This window comes from Salvelinus sp. IW2-2015, linkage group LG8, assembly GCF_002910315.2.
Source record: "Salvelinus sp. IW2-2015 linkage group LG8, ASM291031v2, whole genome shotgun sequence".
Classification (NCBI taxonomy): Eukaryota; Metazoa; Chordata; class Actinopteri; order Salmoniformes; family Salmonidae; genus Salvelinus; species Salvelinus sp. IW2-2015.
In genome coordinates, this window is record NC_036848.1 from 39,875,860 (window position 1) to 39,897,606 (window position 21,747).

Here is a 21,747-nt window from a genome sequence, read left to right on the forward strand (position 1 = left end):
GTACACGTCAATCCAGAGCATCCCAAACATGCTCAATGGGTGACATGTCTGTTGAGTATGCAGGCCATGGAACAACTGGGAAATGTTCAGCTTCCAGAAATTTTCCCCAGATCCTTGTGATATGGGGCTGTGTATTATGATGCTGAAACATGAGCTGATGGCGGCAGATGAATGGCACGACAATGGGCCTCAGGATCTCGTCCCGGTATCTCTGTGCATTCAAATTACCATCGATAAAAAGCAATTGTGTTTGTTGTCTGTAGCTTATGCCTGCCCATACCAAAACCCCACCGCCACCATGGGGCACTGTGTTCACAACATTGACATCAGCAAACCACCCGACCCCACATCTGCCATCTGCCTTGTACAGTTGAAACCGGGATTTTTCCTGTGAAGAGCACACTTCTACAGTGTGCCACTGGCCATCAAAGTGAGCATTTGCCCAATGAAGTCAGTTACGACGCTGAACTGCAGTCAGGTCAAGACCATGGTGAGTACGATGAGCACGCAGATGAGCTTCCCTGAGATGGTTTCTGACAGTTCGTGCAGAAATTCTTCGGTTGTGCAAACCCACAGTTTCATTTGTTGTCCTGGTGGCTGGTCTTAGGTTAAGAAGCCAGACGTGAAGGTCCTGGGCTGGCGTGGCTACACGTGGTCTGCGGATGTGTGGCCGGTTGGACATACTGCCAAGTCCTCTAAAACGACGTTGGAGGTGGCTTATTGTAGAGAAATGATCATTCAATTATCTGGCAACAACTCTGGTGGACATTCCTGCAATCAGCATGCCAATTGCACGCTGCCTCAAAACTTAAGTTACAAGCTTGGCACGCCTCTTTTTGGGGAGTTTCTCCCATTCTTTTCTGTAGATCCTCTGAAGCTCTGTCAGGTTGGATGGGGAGCATCGCTGCACAACTATTTTCAGGTCTCTCCAGAGATTTTCGATCGGGTTCAAGTCTGGGCTCTAGCTGGGCCACCCAAGAACATTCAGAGACTAGTTCAATATTGGTTTCATCAGACCAGAGAATCTTGTTTCTCATGGTCTGAGAGTCCTGTTACGGCTAGACGTTCCGTTAGCGGAACGTTTCGACAACATCCGGTGAAATTGCACAGCGRGAAATTCAAATTAAATTATTAGAAATATTTAACTTTCATAAAATCACAAGTGCAATACACCAAATTAAAGCTTAACTTCTTGTTAATCCAGCCACCGTGTCAGATTTCAAAAAGGCTTTACGGCGAAAGCAAACAATGCGATTATCTGAGGACACAAAACTCAGAAATAACGATATAATTCATGCCATACCTTTGAAGATCTTCTTCTGTTGGCACTCCAAAATGTCCCATAAACATCACAAATGGTCCTTTTGTTCGATAAATTCCGTCGTTATATCCCCAAAATGTCAATTTATTTGGCGTGTTTGATTCAGAAAAACACCGGTTCCAACTCGCCCAACATCACTACAAATTATCTAAAAAGTTACCTGTACACTTGGTCTAAACATTTCAAACAACTTTCCTAATTCAACTTTAGGTATTTTAAAACGTAAATAATCGATAAAATTTAAGACGGAATATACTGTGTTCAATAGCGGATAAAATTAAAGTGGAGCGAGCCCCAGGTCGCGCGCCCCAAACAAAACAGTCCACTTGGCTCGACACCCAGAAAGGAAAGGGCTACTTCTTCATTACTCAAAAGAAAAACATCAACCAATTTCTAAAGACTGTTGACATCTAGTGGAAGCCATAGGAACTGCAACCAGATGCCTCAGAAATCTAGATTCCCATAGAAAACCAATTGAAAACACAGTCACCCCAAAAAAAACATTTCCTTGATGGTTTGTCCTCGGGGTTTCGCCTGCCAAATAAGTTCTGTTATACTCACAGACATCATTCTAACAGTTTTAGAAACTTTAGAGTGTTTTCTATCCAAATCTACCAATTATATGCATATCCTAGCTTCTGGGCCTGAGTAGCAGGCYGTTTACTTTGGGCACGCTTTTCATCCGGACGTGAAAATAGTGCATCCCAGCCCGAAGAGGATTTATTAATTAAGTGACTTTTGGCAAAATCCAAGTGAGCTATCATGGGCCTTTTCCTGAGGAGGGGCTTCCGTCTGGCCACTCTACCATATTGATTGGTGGAGTACAGAGATGGTTGTCCTTCTGAATGGTTCTCCCATTTCCACAGAGGAACTCCGGAGCTCTGTCAGAGTGACCATTGGGTTCTTGGTCTCCTCCCTGAACAAAGGCCCTTTCCCTCGATTGCTCAGTTTGGCCAGCTCTAGGAAGAGTTTCGGTGGTTCCAAACTACTTCCATTTAYGAATGATGGAGGCCACTGTGATCTTGGGGACCTTCAATACTGCAGAAATGTTTTGTAACTCTTCCCCAGATCTGTGCCTCGACACAGTCCTGTCTCAGAGCTCTTGGACAATTCTTTCGATCTCATGGTTTGGTTTTTGCTCTGCCATGCACTGTCAACTGTGGGACCTTATATAGACAGGTGTGTGCCTTTCCAAATCATGTCCAATCAATTGAATTTACCACAAGTGGATTCCAATCAAGTTGTTGAAACATCTCAAGGATGATCAATGGAAACAGGATGCACCTGAGCTCAATTTCGAGTCTCCATAGCAAAGGGTCTGAATACTTATGTAAATAAGGTATTTTATTTTATTTGTGGCGAAAAATCTAAAAACCTGTTTTTGCTTTGTCATTATGGGGTGTTGTGTGTAGATTGATGAGGGAAATAATCTAGTTTTAATAAAGRCTGTAACAAAACAAAATGTGGAAAAAATCAAGGGGCCTGAATACTTTCCTAATGCACTGTATATGATTGCGGCAGACCCTGGGGGMCTGTGCTGTTGAAGTGGCTCCAGGAGAACGGAAGCAGGCCCCCAGGAGTGGTGAACGGAAGCAGGCTCCGCTGTAAACTGAGGGCCAGGTGGAAGTCAGTTTACCTAGGAGAGGGAAGGAGAGAGAGAGAATTAAAAGTGCCCATTTGTTTTACTTGAATGTTATTCTAGTATTGTGATGCACTGTACGACTATAAATTGTGCCATCATGTTCCGTTTGATATTCTTATTTTATGAGTGAGTGAATGAATGTCTGGACTGGGCATGGTGATATTTGAACTCCGACCTTTTCAGCCTCAGGTCGTTGCGACAGCAGATGGTTTTACAGGAATGGCCCTTGGAGTACGGGTCTTTCCTGTAGTCTGGAGACACAGTTCAAAAGCACTGAGTTCAGAAGTTAGAACAGCAGACATGACAATACAGTACATCCACTCAGCTAAATGATCCATCTTCCTCGTGAGGTTGAATAATTGAATCTCTATCTGAATTCTCATTCTAATTATAGGGATAGTTTGAGCAGACCGGAATGAAAGGKTAGTTTTTTACAGCCAGATTACAGCTGCAGCAAAAGCCTACAGACACTACAGGCCTGGTGTTGCCTGCATCTGCCTAAGTATAAATGGACTAGCGTTACCAACCCAAGTCTGATAAAAAATAATATACTGTAGCAGCACTCACTGTTGTATCTCAATGATGTGCTTGAGGGAGGCGAGGTCTTTAACCCTGGCCTGGTCCCTGCGGAAGATCTTGGCTCATGGACAGAGATCGTAGGAGAAGTCCTCTCCACGCTTCCTCCACATCACCCCATAGCCACTCTGGTTGTAGATGTCTTCATGGAAGGGCACGTTGTAGGATGGTCAGTAGTCTAGTGGAGGGACCAGGGGAAAGGCAATAATAATGTAGAAAGGGTGAAGTAGGGACATATCAGATGCTGAAAGACAGATTGATTAATTGACAGATGTATTCATTTATGTCATACAACTATTGGTACCCAGCTGACATGGGCTTATAGGACACTATTATTTCTTGAAGTAATATGCACACAAAACGTTATTTTACGATATAAATGCATAGATAAGAATCATGGCAAGTACAGCTGCCATTTAATCACATTTATACAAACAATACATTTCTCCTACTCCCCAGGCTTAGAAATTAAATTGAGCAACATATCAGTTTGCCATTCATATAATTAAATTTGGGAGAAGCAGATGAAGTTCATTCCAATAAGATTTTATTAATCCCAGAGGGTCAATTAGCATGGCATAAAACCCATCAGATACCACCAGTTTAGCTTTATATAATTCAAAGGACTGACATGACTGTKTTTTACCCTGTCGCAGGGCCTGTGTCTGGTCAGAGTGTAGCGTRAGCCCTGGTATCTACTACACCACTGTCTGAGCCCCGGCCCTTATATTCCCCACCAACGACACCCTGCTCAGGTCAAACACTGGTTGTTATAGGTTTCTGAGGAGGGAGGGAGTGGGGGAGGGCAGGAGGGGAAATGTAATTGTGTTATTAGTTGTGGTAACTTGGTTTGTTGTTTATTATCTACTGGTTATTACAAGTCCTTGAAAGACAGGAGAAACTAGTCACCTCCTTAAATACAGCATGTAATGGCTTGGGACTGTGGGGAACACATGCACTACACAGGAGCATGCGGATACCCATAAAAAGTCAAAAGAGGGTATTTTGAATTAGGCACTGATGAGCAGAGTTCTCACATATATGATCATGTGCACATCTCAGGTGTCAGTCAGAGTGTACTTTCTGGTTATTTTAGGTTCCAGAGACAGAGAGGCTATGGCCAGTCAGTCCCCTCAGTGAGAACAAGCTGTACTGTTCCTCCTAAGCAACACGTTATGTTGTCTCCTGCTGCAGTGGCTCTATTAACAGAGACCGATTACAGTACACCACAGAGAACATGACAGCTCTGTCATCTGTGGTCAGGGCCTTAGGCGATACATCACAAATCTGGTCAGTACCGTACTCCACCATTTATCATACTATGCAACAATCAATTCAAGACAAACTATTTACAGTTATTACACAGAAATCATGTAATCATTAACATGTACAGTAGCACACAAATCACAAGATATATCCCCACACCTCCCCACACCACACCTAAACACAAGCTCATAGGTTATTCATGCATGTACAGGTTGTACATGAGGGGAGAAGAGGGCATGGAGGGGTAGGGGAGGGGAGAGGACATGTGGTCGTAATATAGCCTACCATCCCTTACACCATAGTGTAGGGAGAAGAGAAGGTGGGCTAATGGCAAGGACATATGTGGGGTGTAAAATTCCTAGCACCACATTGTAATTAAACATCTCATTATAATGTAGAAGGTTTCAGTCCCAAAGAGACTGTGGTAAGCCTGTGCACAGAAGGGCTTAGGAAAAGCGGAAAGAGGGATTCAATTCCTAGCACCCAGAGTGTATTTTAGTCCTTTTTAATGTAAAGTGTTTCTGCACTGAGAGTGAGATAACATTCCCTACTTAGCTCTAAAAATAGCACTTTTAAGCCACTTCAGTTTTAATGGTGGTGGGGCCTGTAAGAGAATTTGTATGACAAGGAACAGGGACGATGGCAAATCTTCGATAACGACATCACTTAACCTCCTTGACTTGAAAATGAGAAACCAGGCTACCAGTTTATGCACCTTCCGGTGCAGTTGCATATACACTTAACAAAAATATAAATGCAACATGTAAAGTGTTGGTSCTATGTTTCATGTGCTGAAATAAAAGAGCCCAGAAATGTTCCATACYTACAAAAAGCTTATTTCTCTCAAATTTTGTGCACAAATTTGTTTACATCCCTGTTACTGAAAYTGTCTCCTTTGCCAAAATAATCCATCCACCTGACAAGTGGGACATATCAAGAAGCTGATTAAACAGCATGATCATTACATAGGTGCACAGTTTTGAGGGAGCGTGCAATTGGCATGCTGACTGCAGGAATGTCCACCAGAGCTGTTCCCAGACCATGTGTTGTGTGGGCGAGCYGTTTGCTGATGTCAACGTTGTGAACAGAGTGCCCCATGATAGCGTGGGGTTATGGTATGGGTAGGCATAAGCTATTGAAAACGAACACAATTGCATTTTATCAATGGCAATTTGAATGCACCGTGACYAGATCCTGTGGCCCATTGTCGTGCCATTCATCTGCCGCCATCACCTCACGTTTCAGCATGATAATGCACGGCCCCATATCGCAAGGATCTGTACAAAATTCCTGGAAGCTGAATATGTCCCAGTTGTTCCATGGTCAGAATACTTACCAGAAGTCACCCATTGAGCATGTTTGGGATGCTCTGGATTAGAGGTCGACCGATTATGATTTTTCAACGCCGATACCGATACCGGTTATTGGAGGACCAAAAAAGCCGATACCGATTAATCTGCCGATTTTTAAAATGTATTTGTAATAATGATGTCACGCCCTGACCTTAGTTATCTTTGTTTTCTTTATTATTTTGGTTAGGTCAGGGTGTGACGAGGGTGGTATGTGTGTTTTTGTCTTGTCTAGGGTTTTGGGTATGTCTAGMTGTGTGTMTGTAGTCTAGGCATTATGTAGGTCTATGGTGGCCTAGATTGGTTCCCAATCAGAGMCAGCTGTTTATCGTTGTCTCTGATTGGGGATCCTATTTAGGTTGCCATTTTCCAGTTTGGTTTGTGGGTGATTGTCTATGTGATGTTGCATGTTTGCACTCAGTGTTATAGCGGTCACGTTCATTTTGTATTCTTTGTTAAGTGTTCTTCATTATTAAAAGGGAAGAATGTATTCTAATCACGCTGCGCCTTGGTCTCCTCACTACGACGTTCGTGACAAATGACAATTACAACAATACTGAATGAACACTTATTTTAACTTAATTAATATAATCAATAAATCAATTTAGCCTCAAATAAATAATGAAACATGTTCAATTTGGTTTAAATAATGCAAAAACAAAGTGTTGGAGAAGAAAGTAAAGTGCAATATGTGCATGTAAGAAAGCTAACGTTTAAGTTCTCTCAGAACATGAGAACATATAAAGCTGGGTTCCTTTTAACATGAGTCTTCAATTTTCCGAGGTAAGAAGTTTTAGGTTGTAGTATTATAGAAATTATAGGACTATTTCTCTCTATACCTTCTATTTCATTAACTTTGACTATTGGATGTTCTTATAGGCATTTAGTATTGCCAGTGTAACAGTATAGCTTCCATCCCTCTCCTCGCTCCTACCTGGGCTCGAACCAGGAACACAACGACAACAGCCACCCTCGAAGCAGCGTTACCATGCAGAGCAAGGGAATAACTACTCCAAGTCTCAGAGCGAGTGACGTTTGAAACGCTATTAGCGCGCACCACCGCTAACTAGCTAGCCATTCACATCGTTACACCAGCCTAATCTCGGAGTTGATAGGCTTGAAGCACAGCGAAGAGCTTCTGGCAAAACGCAGGAAAGCTGTTTGAATGAATGCTACGAGCATGCTGCTGCCTACCACCGCTCAGTCAGACTGCTCTATCAAATCATATGACTTGTTATAACATAATAACACCAGAAATACAGCCTTGGTCATTAATATGGTCGATCCGGAAACTATCATCTCGAAAACAAGACGTTTATTCTTTCAGTGAAATACGGAACCGTTACGTATTTTATCTAACAGGTGTCATCCATAGAGTCTAAATATTCCTGTTACATTGCACACAACCTTCAATGTTATGTCATAATTACGTAAAATTCTGGCAAATTAGGTGGCCCAAACTGTTGCATATACACTGACTCTGCGTGCAATGAACGCAAGAGAAGTGACAATTTCACCTGGTTAATATTGCCTGCTAACCTGGATTTCTTTTAGCTAAATAGCAGGTTAAAAATATATACTTCTGTGTATTGATTTTAAGAAAGCATTGATGTTTATGGTTAGGTACACCTTGGAGCAACGATACGCACCGTAGTATATGCAACGCAGGACACGAAGATAAACTAGTAATATCATCAACCATGTGTATTAACTAGGTGATTATGATTGATTGATTGTTTTTTATAAGATTAATGCTAGCTAGCAACTACCTTGGCTTCTACTGCATTCGCATAACAGGCAGGCTCCTCATGGAGTGCAATGTAATCAGGTGGTTAGAGCGTTGGACTAGTTAACTTGTAAGGTTCAAGATTGAATCCCAGCGACAGCGTAAAAAGCTGTCTCTGCCCTGAACAAGGCAGTTAACGAACGTTCCTAGGCCGTCATTGAAAATAAGAACGGTTTCTTAACTTCTCTAGGGTAGGGGCAGCATTCGGAATTTTGGATGAAATGCATGCCCAAATTAAACTGCCTGCTTCTCGGCCCAGAAGATATGATATGCATATAACTGGTAGATTTGGATAGACAACACTCTAAAGTTTCCAAAACTGTTAAAATAGTGTATGTGAGTAATAACAGGAACTGATTTGGCAGGCGAAAACCTGAGAAAAATCCATTCAGGAAGTAGTTTTTTTGTTTTTGTAGTTTTCTATTCAATGCCATTACAGTATCCATTGACTTAGGACTCAAATTGCAGTTTCTATGCCTTCCACTAGATGTCAACAGTCTTTAGAAATTGTTTCAGGCTTGTARCCTGAAAAATTAGGAAGTAAGAGCAGTCTGAATGAGTGGACCTTAAAGTGTCACAGAGCTTTTTCATGCGCCCGACCGAGAGAGTGCCTTTCTTGTTTACCTTTTAAATTGACAACGTTATTGTCCGGTTCAAATATTATTGATTATTTAGGCTAAAAACAACCTGAGGATTGAATATAAACATCGTTTGACATGTTTCTATGAACTTTACGGATACAATTTGGATTTTTTTGTCTTCCTGTTTTGACTGCGTTTGAGCCTGTGGATTACTGAAGAAAACGCGCAAACAAAACTCAGGTTTTTGGATATAAAGAGACTTTATCGAACAAAAGGAACATTTATTGAGTAAATGAATGTCTGCTGAGTGCAACCATATGAAGATCATCAAAGGTAAGGGATTAATTTTATCTCTATTTCTGACTTGTGTAACTGTTCTACTTGGCTGGTTACTGTTTGTAATGATTTGTCTAGTGGGCTATGTTCTCAAATAATCGTACGGTATGCTTTCGCCATAAAGCATTTTTTAAATCTGACACCGTGGTTGGATTCACAAGAAGTTCATCTTTAAACCTATGTACTTTAAACCTCTACTCTGGATCAACGGGTACGACAGCGTGTTCTAGTTTCCGCCAATATCAAMCAACTTCGCACAGCCATTGAAGAGGAGTGGGACAACATACCACATGCCATAATTAACAGCCTGATCAACTCTATGCGAAGGAAATGTGTCACACTGCATGAAGCAAATGGTGATCACACTAGATACTAACTGGTTTTATGATCCACGCCCTTACCMTWAAAAAARCCCRGAAAGGTACTGTATCTATGACCAACAGATGCATATCTGTATTTCCAGTATTTCTATTCATTAGGGATCCCCATTAGCTGCTGCCAAGGCCAAACACATTAAGGCACTTACGTTACATATAAAACAAAAGATAAAACAGTATCTCATATAACATTATTACACCACTACATATCTACAATACAAAATGTATAATACCACCATACAACAATAMTACAATGTGCATGTGTATAGAGTGTGTGTGCTAGRGCTTGTGTGCGTATGCTGTGTGTCTGTACCTTTGTGTGTGTCTCTTCACAGTCCCRGCTGTTCCATAKGGTGTATTTGTATCTGTTTTTTAAAATCTGATTCTACTGCTTGCATCAGTTACCTGATGTYGAATAGAGTTCCATGTAGTCATTGCTCTGTTTAGTATTGTGCGCCTCCCATTGTCACGRTTACTCCCGCTCCCCCTCTCCGTGGCACAACGTCGCCAGTTTTCATCATACGCACACCTGCCACCATCGTTACGTGCACCTGCACCTCATGACACTCACCTGGACTCCATCATCTTCCTGATTAATTCCTATATTGTCACTCCTTTGGTTCTTTCCAGGCGTTATTGACTTCTGTTTCTGTTTCATGTCTGTACGCTATTCTTCGTGTTTCTTGTGTTGTTTTTATTTATTTAACAATTTTACTCCTGTGCTTACTTTCGACTGAGCGTAACACGTTAACAGAATAAGCCTCGACAAACAGGGATGATATTATATATATTTTTTACTGGTGACGTCGGGTCAAGTGCGCTGCCGAAGCAACCGGGGATGCTCAGCCGGCATGACAGGCTCGCGCTGCGTGCGCTCGACAGCCTCCCGTCGCTCAGCAGAAGTGTACGGCCATCCTGGTTCTCGGGACGCTCTGGTCGGCGTCATCCTGCAGCTGGAGCAGCGCGTCAAGGGAGGGGTACTGTCAAGTTTCTCCGTCGCCCCTCTCCGGCGCTCAACGTGCCAGTTTTCATCATACGCACACCTGCACATCGTTACGTGCACCTGCACTCATGACACTCACTAAATCGCATCATCTTCCTGATTACTCTCCCTATATCTGTCACTCCTTTGGTTCTTTCCCCAGGCGTTATTGACTCTGTTTCTGTTCATGTCTGTAGTTTCGTGTTATTGTGTTGTTCATGTTTTATTATTATTAAATTTTCACTCCCTGTACTTGCTTCCAACTCAGAGCGTACACGTTAACCCCTAGTCTGTTTCTGGACTTGGCGATTTGAAGAGACCTCTGGTGGCTGGCTCTTGTGGGTATGCATGGTTGTCGAGCTGTGTGCCAGTAGTTTAAACGACAGCTCTGTGCATTCAGCTTGTCAACACTTCTTACAAAACAAGCAGTGATGAAGTCACTCTCTTCAAATGAGCCATGAGAGATTGACATATATATCATTAATATTAGCTCTCTGTGTACTTTTAAGGGCCGCCGTGCTGCCCTGTTCTGAGCCTATTGTAATTTATCTAAGTCCCTCTTTGTGGTAATGACACAAATTGAACAGCATGTCGATTTAGTTGAGGTTTAGGGTTTAGTGAATGGTTGGTCCCAAATACAATGCTCTAGTTTTTGAAATATTTAGGACTAACTTATTCTTTGCCACCAATTCTGAAACTAACACAGTGATTTCTTAAGTGTTGCAGTCATTTCAGTCGCTGTATGTCACTGGCTTTATTCAAAGCCAGTGGCATGTTGCTAGTAAAAATTGAAAAAGTAAGGGGCCTAGACAGCTGCCTGGGGAATTCCTGATTCTACCTGGATTATGTTGGAGAGGCTTCCATTAAAGAACACCCTCATTGTTCTGTTAGACAAGTAACTCTTTAGCACATATAGCATGGGGTGTAAAGCAATAAGACATATGTTTTTCAGCAACAGACTACGATCGATAACGTCAAAAGCAGCACTGAACTCTAACATAAAATCTTTTCATCATCAATTTCACTCAGCAATCATCAGTAGTTTGTGTACGTGCTGTGCTTGTTGAATGTCCTTCCTATAAGCGTCGCTGAAAGTCTGTCGTCAATTTACTGTAATAGCATTGTATCTGGTTCTTTTTAGGGATGGGGCAGCATTTTCACTTTGGATGAATAGCGTGCCAGAGTGAACTGCCTCCTACTCTGTCCAGATGCTAATATATGCATATTATTATTACTATTGGATATAAACACTCTGAAGTTTTAAAACTGTTTGAATGATGTCTGTGAGTATAACAGAACTCATATGGCAGGCAAAAACCTTAAAAAAATCCAAACAGGAAGTGAGAATTCTGAGGCTGGTCGATTTTCAACTCATCGCCTATTGAAAACACAGTAGGATATGGATCTGTTTGCACTTCCTACGCTTCCACTAGACGTCAAAGTCTGTAGAATGTTGAATGAAGCTTCTACTGTGATGTGGGGCGGATGGGAGTGTTTGAGTCAGTGTTCTGGCAGAGTGCCAGGTCTGGCCACGCGCATTCCACATGATATCGACTTGCGTTCCATTACTTCTATAGACACAAAGGAATTCTCCGGTTGGAACGTTATTGAATATTTATGATAACAACATCCTAAAGATTGATTCTCTACTTAGTTTTCGACCTGTAATCTTTTAAAGTTTTCGTCCGACGTTCGCCTGGATCTGCGCGAGCGTTTGGATATGTGTACTAAACCTGCTAACAAAAGTAGCTACTTGGACATAAATAATGGACATTATCGAACAAAACAACAATTTATTGTGGAACTAGTARTCCTGGGAGTGCATTCTGATGAAGATCATCAAAGGTAAGGGAATATTTATGATGTAATTTCGTATTTCTGTTGACTCCAACATGGCGGAGAAATGTTGTTTCTCTCTGAGCACTGTCTCAGATTATTGCATGGTGTGCTTTTTCCGTAAAGTTTTTTTGAAACCTGACACAGCAGTTGCATTAAGAACAAGTGTATCTTTAATTCTATGTAAAACATGTATCTTTCATCAAAGTTTATGATGAGTATTTCTGTTATTTGATGTGGCTCTCTGCAATTTCTCCGGATATTTTGGAGGCATTTCTGAACATGGCGCCAATGTCAACTGAGATTTTTTTTATATAAATATGCACGTTATCGAACAAAACATACATGTATTGTGTAACATGATGTCCTATGAGTGTCATCTGCTGAAGATCATCAAAGGTTAGTGATTAATTTGATCTCTATTTCTGCTTTTTGTGACTCCTATCTTTGGCTGGGAAAATGGCTGTGTTTTTTGGACTTGGCGGTGATCTAACATAATCATATGTTGTGTTTCGCTGTAAAACATTTTTTAAATCGGACACGATGGGTAGATGTTTATCTTTCATTTGCTGTATTGGATGTGTGAAAGTTACATATTTCAAAAAAAWTATTTTTGAATTTTCCGCGCTGCCTTTTCAGCGGAATGTTGTCAGGGGTTCCGCTAGCYGTTTTTAAAAGTAGATTTTTAAAAGTAGAATCTCGAACTGTTTGGGCACAGACCTGGATAGCATGACAGAACTCTGCAGGCTATCTCTGCAGTAGATTGKAACTCCAACCCCTTTGGCAGTTCTATCTTGGCGGAAKATMTTATAGTTGGGGKTGGAAATTTCAGAATTTTTGGTGGCCTTCCTAAGCCAGGATTCAGACACGGCTAGGACAACCAAGGCTTTTACAGTTACAGAAGTCAACAAATGATATCGCCTGGGGAATAGGYGTGGAACTGGGGGCTACAGGGCCTGGGTTCACCAGAGGAACAGAGGAGGAGTAGGATAAGGGCACGGCTAAAGGCTATAAGAACTGGTCGTCTAGTGCATTGGGGACAGAGAATAAAAGGAGCAGATTTCTGGGTGTGTTAGAATAGATTCAAGGCATAATGTACAGACAAGGGTATGGTTGGATGTGAGTACAGTGGAGGTAAACCTATGCGTTGCATAGGAGAGGTTGAGAGAGGTTTCTTCTCTGGAGTTATCAATTAACATAGGTGAGGTCTCTGCATGTGTGTGGGATGGGATGAAATAGCTATCTAAGGCAATTTGAGTGGGACTGAGGGCTCTACAGTGAAATAAAGCAATTAAAACTAGCCAAGACAGCAGTAGWCAAGGCATATTGACATTAGAGAGAGGCATAAAGCAATCACAGYTGTTGATCAGGAGAGCTAAGACAATAATGGGTAAATGGCGAAGAAAGGGCAGAGCGGGTCAGTTAGATACATACAGAATCTGAGTTGGTTCAGAGTTTGTTTTGATATTTCAACCTGCATGTCCTCATCCCGTCTMGTGTGGGTGGACAAAATCAACATGTACATGTGGACTCATGCTTGCATGTGGTCTGTTCAGCATGTTACACCTACCCAAACTGGCTGTGCGATATGGGAGAGGCAGGACTTGCACCTCCTACAGCATCACAAATATAGAACTGACTTCTTTTTATCGCTTTGCAAAGCAGACGCTCCTTGGCGCGCGCGAACAGTGTGGGTGCAATGATTGAATAACTTGTGTACATTTATTTTGCAACACTTGCCGCGAGCGGTATGGTCAGCAATGAGGCTACATTAGAATCATCAATTGATCCTTTGTAGGATGACTTTGGCTACACATTTCCAACTATAATCCTTGTAAATTTGACAAGATTTATAATGTGTAATGCAAGTAAATGTTTAATTTGCGTGAAATCATCAATGTACGTTTTTAAGCTATTTGCTATGTTGATAATAAGCATTGTATTTAGTTGTTGACACGGCTTTGAACAATTCAATGGACAAAAAAGATTCACCCCAGATGGGACTCGAACCCACAATCCCTGGCTTAGGAGGCCAGTGCCTTATCCATTAGGCCACTGGGGCTAGTTGTGAAATGGGCGGGGTTAGGCCTTTATCAAAAGAATATTCGTGATAACCACGGGAAATATAGTAACAATGACGGGAACGACTTTTTGTATCGGATGATAAATCTGTTGACAATCGAGTAATGACACACAGAAAACTATTTKTCGGGGAAAACAGTTCGATCGAAGCTTTCTGTAAACAACCACATAGTGACGCTATCACCATGGTGATACGTTCACATTGATAGACTATTCCACTTAAACTCAACAGCAGGGGTATTGACCAAGTATTTACATTATTACAAGGATCAAWCCTAGACTTTGTCATATTATATAGAATCGAAGTGTATGTAGTTAAAGTAAACATTCATAACATTGTAACATTATTTGATATCATCCAACTCAATTGCTGTGCTGCCATTTGTAGATTCTTCCATTATTACCCGGTTGGGGCAAAATGGATCTTGCGCAGTAACCTGCAAGTCTGTAAAAAACAGGTAAAAATCACCTAGCTGGGCGAAAAAGAGAAAGGAAGCCTCTGTTTACCAATGATAAGGAATAAGGTAAATATTAGCGCTGTACAGTAGCAGATTAAGCAAAGGTAGTGGCGTAACGTTAGCTGTTGGTAGCCTTGGCTAGCTGGCAATGCTATTAYTCCTAGCTAACGCGTTGTGTAGCTAGTTAACGCTACCTGATTATCTCTAAAGCTGCAAAGTAAAAAGTTATGAATCCAACATTAATCTTCCACAATCTCTAACGTTATTTGTCTCACTTCAGAGCTATCTATAACGCCGCTGATTAAGAAGATGCCGTTTTTTGGCAACACCTTCAGTCCAAAGAAGACCCCTCCTCGCAAGTCTGTTTCTCTCTCCAATCTGCACACGGTGAGTTGATCAAATTCCCCTATAATCCGCAAACASATTATTGTGTACTAGAGCAGGGTTTCCCACACTTGGTCCTGGGCTGGGGCCACCCCTGGGTGCACGTTTAGTTTTTTTGCCATAGCTCTATACAGCTGATTCAAATAATCAAAGCTGGATGATAAATTGGTTATTTGAATCAACTGTGTGGTGTGGGGGGCAGGACTGAGTTTAGGTATTACACCACAGTATGTGTCATAATACCCATAACCTAGCGATCAAATACGGAAATGGTTCCAATCGTTTTTCCACCATTCAGTTTTCCCATAGGACATTTTAGAAACATTTAAAACAAGGACAAAGTGACTTAACAATATATTCGGCTGTATTTACCCCCTCAAATCTGAGAGTAAATGGACTTGAATATATTGATAAAAGTAACTTTGTCCGAGAAAGATTTACAAGGTTATCAAAACCTCATGCCAGGGTAAGCCTACATGAAACACAGCCCTTATTTTAAGTGTTTCTAAAATCCCTATGGGAAGAAATGAAAGGTGCAAAAACGATTGGATCCATTTCCCTGTTTGATCGATAGATTTTATAGGTATTATGACACCTCCACTGTGTAGCTCTGTGCATCTGTTGTTGGTTATCTGAATTTAGTCTGTGTAATCACCCCTTTGTTGGGTCTAGTTGGATCGGTCTACGAGGGAAATAGAGTTGGGTCTTGAATATGGAGCCCCTGTAATGAACATCGGGGGGCAGAGCTTGAAATTTGAAGAGGGACAATGGATTGCAGGTAACTGWTCTTCACTTAAATGCAGTAGAAAACTGCACTGTCTGCACTGCTACTGTAAGAAGTCTGATCTATCTGATCCCCACTGGTATTTCCATTTTGTTTTTCTTCATGTGTTTTGTTTCTTGCCCCCAGAGTCTGGAGGGAATGCATCAGGGAAGGAGGTGCAGAGACTAAAAAAGAGGAACTTACAGCTTGAAGAGGAGAACAACCTACTGAGYCTGAAGATTGACCTCCTGTTGGACATGGTGAGTTATCATCAGTTGCAGATTGAAAAAAACAGACACGTTGGGGGTAAACAACTGCCATTCACCAGCTGCGCCCATTCACCATAGCCCAGATRTACTTAGTTATTACTTTTTTTTACCCAATTGGTAGTAGTTACAGTCTTGTCTCATCGCTGAAACTCCCGTACGGACTCGGGAGAGGCYAAGGTCGAGAGCCATGCGTCCTCCGAAACACAACCCAACCTAGCCGCACTGCTTCTTGACACAATGCACATCCAACCCAGAAGCCAGCCGCACCAATGTGTCAGAGGAAACACCGTACACATGGCGACCTGGTCAGCATGCACTGTGCCCGGCCCGCCACAGGAGTTGCGAGTGCGCGATGAGACAAGGACATCCCTGCCGGCCAAACCCTCCCATGGGCCTCCCGGTCGCYGCCGGCTGCGACAGAGCCTGGGCTRGAACCCAGAATCTCTGGTGTCACAGCTAGCACTGTGATGCAGTGCCTTAAACCACTGCGCCCCCCCAGGAGGCCACTTAGTTATTACTTAAACAAAGTTGGCTTACAATGTTGTTTTGATTATTGCTTGAACAGTCACTAAGATTATATTTGTTTGTGATCGTTGCGAAATACCTATACCTATTTGGATGCAGCATTCTATGTTAGAATGCGAACACTCATTGAAATAGGCTGTAGTAAAGCTAGCCAAAGAGCCATTTTACTGGTTGAAGTGTTTTTTAAGTACACTGAACAAAAATATATATGCAACATGTAAAGTGTTGGTCCAATGCAGGGCCTAAAATTTTGGCATTGGCGGGTAAAGATGTCTATTTCACCAGCCACGTTGGAGGGTGATCAAATCACCCTGAGCTCGTCTACTTTGTTGTCCAGGGCATGAACATTAGCGAGAAATATAATCGGAAACGGTGGATGGTATGCATGCCTCCTGAGTCGGTCTAGAAGTCCACTCCGAATACCTCTTCTCTGCCGGCGACGTCTTGGAGCAGCTAAAGGGATAAGTTAAATTGGGGGGTATGAACAAAGGATCCAATTCGGGAAAGTCGTATTTCTGGTCGGAATGCTGGTGAGTTACTGGTGAGTCCAACTGTGGTAAATTCAATTGATTGGACATGATTTGAAAAGGCACACACCTGTGTATATATAAGGTACCACAGTTGACAGTGCATGTCAGAGCAAAAACCAAGCCATGAGGTTGAAGGAATAGTCCGTAGCGCTCAGAGACAGGATTGTGTCTAGGCACAGATCTGGGGAAGGGTACCAAAACATGTCTGCCGCATTGAAGGTCCCCAAGAACACAGTAGCCTCCATTCTAAAATGGAAGAAGTTTGGAACCACCAAGACTCTTCCTAGAGCTGTCCGCCCGGCCAAACTGAGCAATCGGGGGAGAAGGGCCTTGGTCAGAGAGGTGACCAAGAACCTTCCAGAGGGACAACCATGTCTGCAGCAGTCCACCAATCAAGCCTTTATGGTAGCCTGGCCAGACGGAAGCCACTCTTCGTTAAAAGGCACATGACAGCCCACTGGCACCTAAAGGACTCTCAGAACATGAGAAACAAGTTTCTCTGGTCTGATGAAACCAAGATTGAACTCTTTTGCCTGAATGCCAAGCGTCACGTCTGGAGGAAACCTGTCACCATCCCTACAGTGAAGCATGGTGGTGGCAGCATCATGCTGTGGGGTTTTTCAGCGGCAGGGACTGGGAGACTAGTCAGGATCGAGGAAAGATGTACAGAGAGATTCTTGATGAAAACCTGCTCCAGAGTGCTCAGGACCTCCGACGGGGGTGAAGGTTCACCTTCCAATAGGACAACAACCATAAGCACACAGCCAAGACAACGCAAGAGTGGCTTCGGGACAAGTCTCTGAATGTCCTTGAGTGGCCCAGCCAGAMCCTGGACTTGAAGCCGATCAAACATCTCTGGAGAGACCTGAAAATAGCTGTATAGCGACGCTCCCCATCCAACCTGACAGAGCTTAAGAGGATCTGCAGAGAAGAATGGGAGAAACTCCCCAAATACAGGTGTGCCAAGCTTGTAGCGTCATACCCAAGAAGACTCGGGGCTGTAATCGCTGCCAAAGGTGCTTCAACAAAGTACTGAATAAAGGGTCTGAATACTTATGCAAATGTGATTATTTCTGTTTTTATTTGTAATACATGTGCAAAAATGTATATTATCCTGTTTTAGAATACCTGTATTGTGTATAGAGTGAGGGGGAAAATATTTTAAATCATTTTTAGAATGTTMTAATGTAATAAAATGTGGGAAAAGTCAAGGGGTCTGAATACTTTTTGAATGCACTGTACATGGTAAGCTGTAAGTGGCACTTCACTTTTTAGTATGGAAAACTTTTCTACAATATTCACAACATATTGACTAAATTACAATCTTTATGGAATAAAAATCTAATTTCATAAATTATATGTGGAAATATGTATTTGAGTGAAGGTTAGCAAGCTAACAGCAGATGAAACAGAAAATTAATTCTCTCCTCGCTCTCCCCGGTTTTAGCTTCACGTCTAGCTGGCTAGGTTTAGGATATTTACTAGACCATACCAGTGTCAAACTTAGTGTACTGCAATATGTCGATAACACAGCTAACAAAATCTAGCTCACTTATTTTGCTAGCGGAAAACAAATGGCCACAAATTCATTCAGAAAAGGAGGAAGAGGATAGCTAGCTATAGCAAATTAATGTTAGCAGCTGCCTCTTCAACAAGAAGTAACTGTGACAACATTAATCCTAAAATAAATGTAAAAAATATATATATATATACTTTCCCAATGAGCAAAATCCACAATCCACCCCTCCAGAGAAGGCATGGCTCTGGGGCATCTCCAAAATGACATTTCGGATGAACCCACAATCGGCAGGCTATAGAAAACTCCCCTAGAGCCACAAAATGGCCAAATTATCGAAACGTGCAGCCCCCACAATCACCAACACTACTCTTTCCCATTGCCTTGTACTATCTATAGTATGACAGAATCAGCCGTTAGCGACCAACAGCTGGCAGACATGTCTACATTTGGTTAGTTTTTATCTTGGCTAAGATGGCACCGACAGAGGGCGCCTCGCCTCGAGCTCCGATAAAACATTGCAGGAGCTCGAAGCCTAAGATTTTCACTGTACCCTGCAATCACATTTACATTTTAGTCATTTAGCAGACACTCTTGTCCAGAGCGACTTATAGGAGCAATGATGGTTAAGTGCCTTGTTCAAAGGCACGTCGACAGATTGTTCACCTAGTCGGCTCTGGAATTCAAACCAATGACCTTTCGGTTACTGGCACAACGTTCTTAACCGCTAGGCTACCTGCAACCCTGTACATGTYACTATTAAACAATCTGAATCATTGTTATTTAGATGTGAGCTAAATGCAATATAGCAAGCAAACATTAGCATAGAGGTAGCAAGCTAACTCTTTCACTTACCAGGTTGACTTACATGCTCACTGAAGCCCATGATAATGTTTGGGCGCTGCTGGTGGTGCTGGCTGTTTGAGATGCTTTAGAAGCCACATTGATGGTAGGGACAGCATCCACTTTGAGAAGCAACTTCTTGCTTCAGCACTCCTTCCATTGTTGATAGCGGTGGAAGTTTTCAGGGATGAAATGTGCCCTGCAGAGGGACGAGTAGACGCCCAATTCGCCCGCCACATTATAATATTATAACAATTGATTTAAGAGTTTAATTTGGTCATGTTTTCTTGGGGTGCTCTAAGTTAAAATTATATGCGTTTTTGGCAGTGAGAAATAAGTGCCACACTCCCTTTTAAAATCCTTAAGACTCTATTGATGCACCCGTGTGTCAGTCTAATGAACATAATACAAAAATCCCCATCAAAATCTGTCAGTTTGCATTGGCTGAGTCTCAATCCACCGCATCCGCCAATGTCACCCTTCAGCATCTGCAGTGAAAAGTGGCAGAGCTACAGCGGTGTTTGTCTTTTTTGCCATTTATGAATGTGTTATTCAATGTGTTTCTTTGGGCTATAGTAGTAATGGCCAAATTCAATATTTTATCAAATTATAAAAAATTAAAAAATTACCTTAAAGGGGTCCTAAAATTCTAAATCCAATAGCTAAAGGAAACATGGTATGACCATCTTAAAACAACTCCATATGTTAACTTAGTTAAAAATATAAACAACGGCTTAGAATATTAGAGGTTAAGTAACTGATTTCGTTTCCCTTAAGTTGTCAGAAACCACTGCAGAGTCTCACCTGATGGAGAAGGAACTGGAGGAGGTGAAAAATCACAGTCGAAGGAAGAAGTGATGAATAGAAAACTGAAGACGGGTTCCCAGTAACACTTGAAAAGGAATGAATTAAGAGGAATGAGGAAGGGGATAGATAAGGGATGGTGATGGATGGCAGTGTTAGTGACCAACTGTACTGTAAAATTAGACTTATCGTTATATGGATTTTAAATCATTGAAGGTATGAGAGTTTTTAAATGTGCCCTATCCTTTTATGAAAATGAATTTCTTTGATTCATTAACTTTTGTAAGCATTATCGTATCAGTGCTGAACTATTTTAGAATACTATGATTTATATTCAACGTCCTGTGTGTGTATGGTTTTGGCAGCTGTGTGTATTGGAATATTTGTTTTCATATCCTTTCTACTTTAATAAAAGGTTTTAACTACATTTCATAAAGTCATGTTTTGTTTGCATACATGTCTGTATTAGTATGCAAGTGCCCATACTAATGCGAGCTTAGACCAACGTCTGATGGAAACTGGCAAGAGTGGGGGGGGGGGGGTCAACAGGTCTCCATCTTCAGAACTGTATCACTGGATATTTCTACCATCTCTTGGATCCCTGTGGTTTTCTGTCACAGGTCAGGTGAGATTGTTATTACAATGTAACTACTAGAATATTGTTACACCAGATGCTGAATGTAAGGATTGTCATTAGAGGTAGGCTATTTAATTCTGTAGCTGAAAAACAAGCTGGGTTCAGTGATATCAGCAGATTTCTCCAGCAGTTTACTTCATTATACATACTGCATATACTGCAGACTATTTTTCAGCTAAAATTCTTTACTGTAACATTCCTGTAATGTTTTTGCCATGTGTTTAACAATGTCAAATCAAATGTTATTTGTCACGTGCGCTGAATACAACAGTGAAATGCTTACTTACAAGCCCTTAACCAAAAATGCAGTTAAGAAAAATACCCCCCAAAATAAAACAAATAATTAAAGCGCAGCAGTAAAATAACAATAGCGAGGCTATATACAGGGGGTACCGATACAAAGTCAATGTGCGGGGGCACCGGTTAGTCGAGGTAATTGAGGTAATATGTACATGTAGGTAGAGTTATTAAAGTGACTGCGTAGATAATGAACAGAGAGCAGTAGCGTAAAAGAGGGTACGGGGGGGCAATGCAAATAGTCTGGGTAGCCATTTGATTAGATGTTCAGGAGGCTTATGGCTTGGGGGTAGAAGCTGTTTAGGTTCAAGAGGCTTCTAGACTTGGCGCTCCGGTACCGCTTGCCGTGCGGTAGCAGAGAGAACAGTCTATGACTAGGGTGGGTGGAGTCTTTGACAATTTCTAGGGCCTTCCTCTGACACCGCCTGGTATAGAGGTCCTGYATGGCAGGAAGCTTGGCCCCAGTGATGTACTGGGCCGTACGCACTACCCTCTAGTCGGAGGCCGAGCAGTTGCCATACCAGTCAGGGATGCAAGCATTCAGGATGCTCTCGATGGTGCAGCTATAGAACCTAGATCTGAGGACC

General features: G+C 42.0%; 1 protein-coding gene and 1 non-coding gene across 3 annotated transcripts; one reads left to right on the top strand and one right to left on the bottom strand.

The window, feature by feature from the left end:
* Window positions 1–14,041: 14,041 nt before the first annotated feature.
* Window positions 14,042–14,114, bottom strand: trnar-ccu (transfer RNA arginine (anticodon CCU)). Its single transcript has one exon. It is a non-coding gene; the product is annotated as a tRNA-Arg (tRNA).
* A 433-nt stretch (window positions 14,115–14,547) lies between these two features.
* On the top strand, window positions 14,548–20,653 carry LOC111967906 (chibby 1, beta catenin antagonist). 2 transcript variants are annotated; one of them, XM_023993346.2, is made up of 5 exons: window positions 14,548–14,658; window positions 14,873–14,979; window positions 15,649–15,754; window positions 15,887–15,999; window positions 20,200–20,653. In XM_023993346.2, the coding sequence occupies exons 2-5, from the start codon at window positions 14,902–14,904 to the stop codon at window positions 20,278–20,280; spliced, it is 378 nt and encodes a 125-aa protein (XP_023849114.1). In that variant the 5' UTR covers window positions 14,548–14,658; window positions 14,873–14,901; the 3' UTR covers window positions 20,281–20,653. The 2 variants fall into 2 exon arrangements, with proteins under 2 accessions (XP_023849114.1, XP_023849115.1); XM_023993347.2 differs by having other exon boundaries at window positions 14,559–14,592.
* Window positions 20,654–21,747: the final 1,094 nt, after the last annotated feature.